The 7,628-nt window shown below is 45.9% G+C and overlaps 1 protein-coding gene across 1 annotated transcript in view; it reads left to right on the plus strand.

Moving 5' to 3' along the window:
* LOC103737809 (carboxymethylenebutenolidase homolog) overlaps positions 1-6,809 on the plus strand; it is a 15,534-nt gene extending 8,725 nt beyond the window's left edge. The window contains exons 3-5 of the mRNA XM_008837646.1: positions 2,503-2,663; positions 5,645-5,733; positions 6,696-6,809. Of these exons, the coding sequence (XP_008835868.1) occupies positions 2,503-2,663; positions 5,645-5,733; positions 6,696-6,809 (364 nt within the window). The remainder of the gene's footprint in view (positions 1-2,502; positions 2,664-5,644; positions 5,734-6,695) is intronic.
* The last annotated feature ends 819 nt before the right edge of the window (positions 6,810-7,628 follow it).

Raw genomic sequence — 7,628 nt, forward strand, 5'->3', positions numbered from 1 at the left:
ACTCTGACCACTACCAACTTGGGGAGGAAAGGGTTTATTCAGCTTACATCTCCCAGGTTGTAGTTCATCAGGGAGCCGAAGGTAGGAACTCAGGGCAGGAACCTGGATGCAGGAGCTGGAGCACAGGCCATGGAGGAATGCTGCTTACAGGCTTGCTCTCTTGGCCACTGCTCAGCCTGCTTTCTTATGCAACACAGGCCCACCTGCCCAGGGGTGGCACCACCCACAGTGGGCTGGGCCCTCCCACATCACTCATCAAGAAGATGCCCTTCAGACATGGCCACAGGCCAGTCCAATAGAGGCAATTTCCCGATTGAGGCTCCCTCAACCCAGGTGTGTCAAGTTGACACTAAAGCTATCCAGCACAAAGCATGTCACTGGGGGCGGGATTAGAGAGATCTTAAGCCTTTCTGGATCTCGAGTTGCTCTCTTGCTTCCTGTGCCTGCTTGAAGATATAAGTGCTCTGTTAAGTGCTTTGTTTCCTGCTCCTGCTCCAGCCACCTCCTACCACCATGCCTCCCCACCATGATGGACTCTTGCTCCTTTGGAACCATAAGCTAAATAAACTCTTCCTTTTTTAAGTTCCCTTGGTCATGGTGTTTCTATCACAGAAGCAGGAAAGTAACTAAGACACCACATTTTCCCCATTTCTCTCTTGATAATCCCTGACTCTTATTATCCCCCCTCTCTTGAGCTCCTTCTTCCCCTATCCCCATGGTTCCTTGTATAACCTTCCCTTCTCCCTTCCCAGTTAAATACCCCCATTTTACCAATTTCACCCTTGGTAACACCTGTCTTCTACTGTCTCCCCCTCTTGGGCTCTCTTTCCCTTTACTTTTCTCTCCATTTTCCTGGTTCCTGTGCTTACATCAGGATATATATTCACATATGAGAATTTGGTGCTAAGATCCACAAATAAGGGAGGACATGTTGTTTGTTTTTTCTGAGTCTATGTTACTCCACTAGTACAACTCCATCTATTCACCTGAAAATTTCATGATTTTATCTTTCTTTACTGCTGAGTATAACTCCACTGTGTAAAATGTACCACATATTTATTTCCTTTCACCAATTGAGGGACGTTTAGGTTGTTTCCATCTCTTAACTACTGTGAAAAGAGCAGCAACAAACAGATACACAAGTATCTGTGCAGTAGGGTGAGTCCTTTGGGTGTATGCTGAGGAGTGCTATGACGGGATCATATGGTAGGTTTATTTTTAGTTTTGAGGAGTTCTCCACACTGCTTTCCATAGTGGTTGAATGATTCTGCATTCCCACTAGCAGTGAGTGAGCATTCCTCCTTCCCACAGCTTCATCAGCATTTTGTATCCTTTGTTCTCTTGATTTTTAGTCATTCTGACTGGGGTAAGATGGACTCTTAAAGTGGGTTTGATTTGCATTTCCCTAATTACTAAGGATATTGAATACTTTTTAAGGTGTTTAGGATGGGAGAACTAGTGAGTTTAATAATGATAGTCAACAGGCCTGGCCTGGTGTTGCATACTTTTAATCCCAACACTTCTGAGACAGATCTCTGTGAGTTCAAGATCAGCCTAGTCTACATAGGGAACTTCAGGCCAGCCAGGGCTACACAGTGAGACACCGTCAAAAAAAGAAAAAAAAAAGATTGAGGGGGAGATACCATAGTACTGCTTTGCACATTTTTAAAACTCAAAGACACACAGCATTCCTTCCCCAGCTGATCACACAGAGCTCTCTGGGCTGGCCTTGGAACCCTATCTACACATTGGTGCAGTGTGTCCTGTTGAAAACACATTCCAAGTTCCATCCAATCAATTTGCAACTGAGCCATTTGCAAGACGAGGGCCATGAGGGACACTATCCTCATGGTAACGGTCCCTGTAGCTCTCCACCGTGCTATGCTCTTTGGGCAGAGGAGATGGGTGATGTGGACTTGGAGGACTACTAAGGTTGGTTGTGTGTCAGTCTGAGGTTGCCTGGGGAACTGCCCATGGTCATGGCTGACACGTGAGTGGGAGATGAGATGGGTGCTCACAGCGGGGACCAGGCAAGGACTGGGGTCTTAGAGTCACACTGAAAGTTTCACCTTTCTCCTGAGCTGGGGAGGAGCTTCTCTGTCCTCACTATCCTCAGCTGGGAGGCAGCTGGCAGATCTCCATGCTAGGTGACTGGTGGGGGGCTGGGCTTGGTGGGGACATCTGTGGGACAGTGCAGTTCTGACAGGAGGTAGCGAGCACAGTGTTCCAAAACATGCCTTTGAGCTGGGTGTGGTGACACATACTAGCAATACCAGTACTTGTGAGGTGGAGGCTGGGGATCAGGGGGTCAAGGTCATACTCCTAATCTACATACCAGTTCAAGTCCAGACTAGGCACATGACACTCTGTCTCATAAAAAGAAAAAAACAAAACAAAACAAAAAACCTTTGACAACTTCAAGGAGCAGTCTCCAAGACAGCCTAATTAGCAGCAGCACAGCCCTTGGAGGCTTTCCGAAAAGCAGCCCTGGATTTCCTAATGCCTTTCTTCCTGTCCTAGAGAGGTGGATGCTGTCTTGAGGTATCTGAAACGGCAGTGTCATGCCCAGAAAATTGGCATCGTGGGCTTCTGCTGGGGGGGAATTGCTGTGCACCATGTGATGACGACATACCCGGAAGTCAAGGCAGGGGTGTCTGTCTATGGTAAGTCTGCTGTGTTTTATTGGTGAGATCAGGAAGAATGGCTGAGTGACAGAAAGCGTAGGTCTCTCCAGCATGGTGCAACACAAAACCCCATAGTGTGAGTTGGACCAGTTTAAGGCTTGGCTTTTAAAATGAGTGAATAGGGGTGGGGGTTGGCTCAGTCAGTAAAATGCTTGTCTTGCAATTGTGAGGTCCTGAGTTTGACCCCAAGAATCCATGTAAAAAAAAGAAAGAAAAGGCCAGATGTGGTGGTGTATATTTGTAATTCCAGAGCTGGGGATTAGGGGACAGGTGGCTTCCTGGTGCTTGCTGGGCAGCCTGCCCAGCCTACTGAGTGAGCAACCTGACTCAGATAGCAAGGTAGACGGTGCCTGAGGAACAAGATCGGTGGCCTTCACATGCACACAGGTGCATCTGTACACGCATGAACATGCACATACAGGTGTACGAAGTTTAATGCTGCCAAAGTTCACCCTTGTGAGCCGGTGAATTTATCTGGCTTATTTGCAGAGCAATGGGTAAGGGGTTATGGGCTGGAGTGCATGCTGGAAGCTGTGACCCAGTGAAGATGGTGACTACCCCATCAGGAGGAAGGACCGAGTGACAGTAAATACAGTAAGGATGTGTGGTTGGAGCCCCTTCCCTGGTCCTTCCCATCCTGTATACTCCAGCCTCTAACTGCGTCCATGTGCAATTAGGGCAGAGTTGCTTACATCTGTTTGGGTGGTGTGACTGGCTACTTGGTTGAGGGTCACGTGACCCTCCCCCACACCTCCTTCTGTGAGAGAAAGTCAACAGGCTGTCACTGGGAGTTAGTAGGCTGGGTCCTCACTGTGAATTGGGACAGTCACTTGCCCTGAGCTCTCCATGTCTTCAGCTGGGATGAAAATGATTCTATCAAGCAATATTTTTTCAAAGATTTACTTATTTTTATTTTATGTGCATATGTGTTTTGCTTTTTATGTTTGCATGCCTGGTGTGAGTGCAGTGCCTGTAGAGGCCAGAAGAGGACGATGGAGCTGCCATGTGGGTGCTGGGAATTGAACCCGGGTCTTTGCAAGAGCAGCAAGTGCTCTTAACAGCTGAGCCATATTTCCAGCCACCTTCACGCAATATTTTTATAAATAGTATTGGGGAAAACCCTTTTCCAAGATACACATAGCTCTTAACTACATTCACAGCACACACATAGAGCACATACACACAGCACACACATGTGTGTCCACACAGCACACACACAGCACACACATGCACACATATGATGGAAAGAAAAAACTCATTCTAAAACAGCAACTTCCACGCACATACACACACATGAACACCCGCATACATGTGCACACGTGTGCACACACATGATGGAAAGAAAAGGAAAACCCATTCTAAAGCATGGCAACTTTCACAGTTTAGCCCAAATGAATCAAAGTTAAAGTTGTCATAGTGATGACATAAGAACATTATACCTACGTGGAGAAACTGCACAGCAGGTACACAACTTAGGAGCATTCACACTGACTCTGTCAAAAAACTGAGAATTGATAATGTAGAAGATTCACACTAAAAATGCTGAACACAAAGCAAAGGCATTTGGCTAGCACAGTGGAAAGTCACACGCACCGGCGATTTTTATCTGGTTTAATGGTTCCTCACTGTGGAATTTTCACCTAGATACAAACCTTTTAAATAATGAATCTGGAGCTGGGCATGGCACACACCTGTAATCCCAGTGATTAGGAGGCTCAGGCAGGAGGGTTATGGTCACTCTATGCTACACAGTGAAACTGTCCCAAATTTCTAGGTGGAAATTGTCACTGGCACCACCTGTTGGTCGCTGTTGTACAGCATGTGACAAGCAGACCATGAAAGGACCTAGTGCCAGGTAGAGCCACCCTCAGTCCAGCCTTATCCAGTGGCTTTGGCAGAGTGGGGCAGGGAGCAAGGCCATCCATCCTGTGCCTCTCTGTCTTCTAGAGTCGTGGAGAAGGGACACCCTCTGTACTCCTTAGCTTTGTTGTGCCACCAAGGAAAAACTTTTTTTCCTAACTCTTTTGGTAACTTTCAGCAATACTTATTTTCCCCAGAAGTGGGCCTAACCATGGGTTGGGCAGAGTGTGCTTTTAACTAACTAATCTCTAGGATTCTGAGACAAGGCTGTGAACTGATTTCTACAGAATGACTTGCTAGGTGTAAACTGCATGTGAGGGTGTGCTGGATAGCTTTAGTGTCAACTTGACACACCTGGGTTGAGGGAGCCTCAATCGGGGAATTTCCTCTATTGGACTGGCCTGTGGCCATGTCTGAAGGGCATCTTCTTGATGAGTGATGTGGGAGGGCCCAGCCCACTGTGGGTGGTGCCACCCCTGGGCAGGTGGGCCTGTACTGCATAAGAAAGCAGGCTGAGTAGGGGTCAGGGGAGCAAGCCTGTAAGCAGCATTCCTCCATGGCTTGTGCTCCAGCTCCTGCCTCCAAGTTCCTGCCCTGAGTTCCTACCTTGGGCTCCCTGATGAACTGCGTGCAACCTGGGAGATGTAAGACAAATAAACCCTTTCCTCCCCAAGTTGGTACTGGTCAGAGTGTTTTGTCACAGCAATGAAGAACAAACTAAGACAGAGGGTCATGTTCTAATGACTATTCTTATGGATAAAATCGCCTAGTACAGTGCAGTGAGAACCTGTGGGGCTTGTGTAGAAACATCTAGAACAATGGTTGTAAAGGCCATCCCCAGAGGGAGCGTTTGTCCCACTGCCCGGTGTCCTTGCACACCAAGCAGCCCACAGGCTCTCCTATTATTTAATGGCCTGGGTCCTAGTAAAGGAGGCAGAGTGGGAAGATTTGGCCCTGTCAGCTGGTGTTTTACACTGTTTCAGAGGACAGGCCGATGTGAAATTGCGAAGAATCAAACATTTTACTTGGTAAATCCAAATCCAAATCAGGCGGTTTTCTGTGGCACCGCTGTGCAAGTCACTCTCATGGAACTCTTGTAGGCATCATCAAAGAGTCTGAAGATGTTTATAATCTGAAGAACCCTACATTGTTCATTTTCGCTGAAAATGATGCTGTGATTCCCCTTGAGGTGAGTCAGCAAATTCTCATTTGCGGTTTTAATAGCATGTCCTGACATTTGGGGAAAAAGTACCAAAGAGTTCATTGATTACTATTTTCCAATAATGAAAATTTTAAAATGGAGCTTTTGAGTGACTTAGAATGGAACTCTAATCCCAGAGTGTGTTTAGCATGGTGTCTGAAGGAAGTGTGTTCAGAACAGCCTGTTTCTGCGAAGGAACAGGCTCTGCCTTCATTCCTGCATGGTTAACACCTGGGCTACCCACAAAGTCTCTTACCTTACACATGGATTTAAGTCCAGAGTTGATAAAGAAAAAGCAGGAAAATCTGATTCAAAAGCTAGATATTACTAGAAATTACTAATAGTAATAGAAATGATTTTCCATAGTCAACTTGGTAGCTCGGTTTATGTTTTAGTTTTACTACCGTACAAAAGCAATACACCATCAGTAAAAATCATACTTTGAATTTGGATTTTTCCTGGTCTAAACACTCATGTGTATGGCCTTACGGTGTTGGTAGTGGGGGCAAAGTAAAACTCCCTATCAGCCCCTCCTCCACCAGAGGAAACCAGCAGTATTCTGGGTGCACCTTGTTGCTAAGCAGCAATGCTTAAGAGAGTGGCTGTAGTTTATTATTTTATGAGTGTTTTGCTTACATGTTATATGCACCAGTGCATGTGATGCCCAGAGGACAGAAGAGGGTCAGATCCCTTGGAACTGGAGTTATAGACAGTTGTTAGCTGCCATGTGGGTGCTGGGAACTGAACTGGGGTCCTCTGTAAGAGCAGCCAGTGCTCTTAACTACTGACCCCTCTCCAGCTACTTGCCTTTAAAAAAAAAAAAAAAGTGTGTGCATACACTGTTGTGGATTGAATCCTGGCATTACACAGTGCCCCTACCACTGAGCTAGACCCTTGCCCTACTAAATGCATTTTTGACATACACATTTTGAACGTGGGGGTTTATCAAGTCTCAATCTCATGGCTTTGTGCATCGCAAGAGAGAAGACTGCTCACCTGCTGACAAGCCTTTTATTGAGGAGGTGAGGAGGAATTTAATCGAGTGGCTGGACAAGTACATCTAAGTTTTTACTTTAAAATGTAGAAATCCTAAATTCTGAAGGACAAACTCAGTAGAAACTTAATGTCTGAAAAACACTTTTAACGTGTGCATCAAATAAAATTACTTACAAATGATCAGTACCTGAAGAGTTTGAACGAGAGTAATAATGAATTAGGGAAAAGCTGGGGCTATCAGGGACCCACTAGATGTTCAGATGTAGCCTTACGGTATTCAATTGGCATGCTCTTAAAAAATTAGTCAACTTGTAAAGCAGGAAGACAGTGAACTGTCAAGTTGGGTTGATTCAAAACTCCCAGGCCTGTGTCTTAGGTAGGCTCAGTGTGACATCTGTGTATTGCAATGTGAGTACTGTTGAAATTTTCCTCTGGCCCAATTACTAATAAACTGATTTTTCCAAAGTTTGCTATTTGTAGCTTTTAATAAAAAGTTAAATTACATTTTGGTGTGTTTGTGCGTGTTATCACTGTGCACGCATGGTTTCAGGACAGCCTTCGGCAGTTGTGTCTTTTTGCGACGTGGTCCAGGAACAGAACTCAGGTGACTCAACTTGCTGGTCTGTTTTTGCCTGCCAAGTCAGCACACTAGCTCTACTTTCTTCCTGGGATAATAGAAAACAGACTATTTATTATCCCGCATCTCCTAAGCAGTTTTCCTGGGCTAGTCAGCAGTGTTCCATCAAAATAGTAGAGGGAAGGCAGAGTGCTTCATTGGTACCTGCAACTACTAGAGGCTTCGTATGACTTGGCACAAGTGATGCTTCTCCTTGCATTGGAGCTGTGCAGTCTGTTTTGAGGTGGCCCAAGATTCCAGTGCTGCCCTG

The sequence above is a fragment of the Nannospalax galili genome, unplaced genomic scaffold (genome assembly GCF_000622305.1).
Source record: "Nannospalax galili isolate Female #2095 unplaced genomic scaffold, S.galili_v1.0 scaffold698, whole genome shotgun sequence".
Taxonomy (NCBI): Eukaryota; Metazoa; Chordata; class Mammalia; order Rodentia; family Spalacidae; genus Nannospalax; species Nannospalax galili.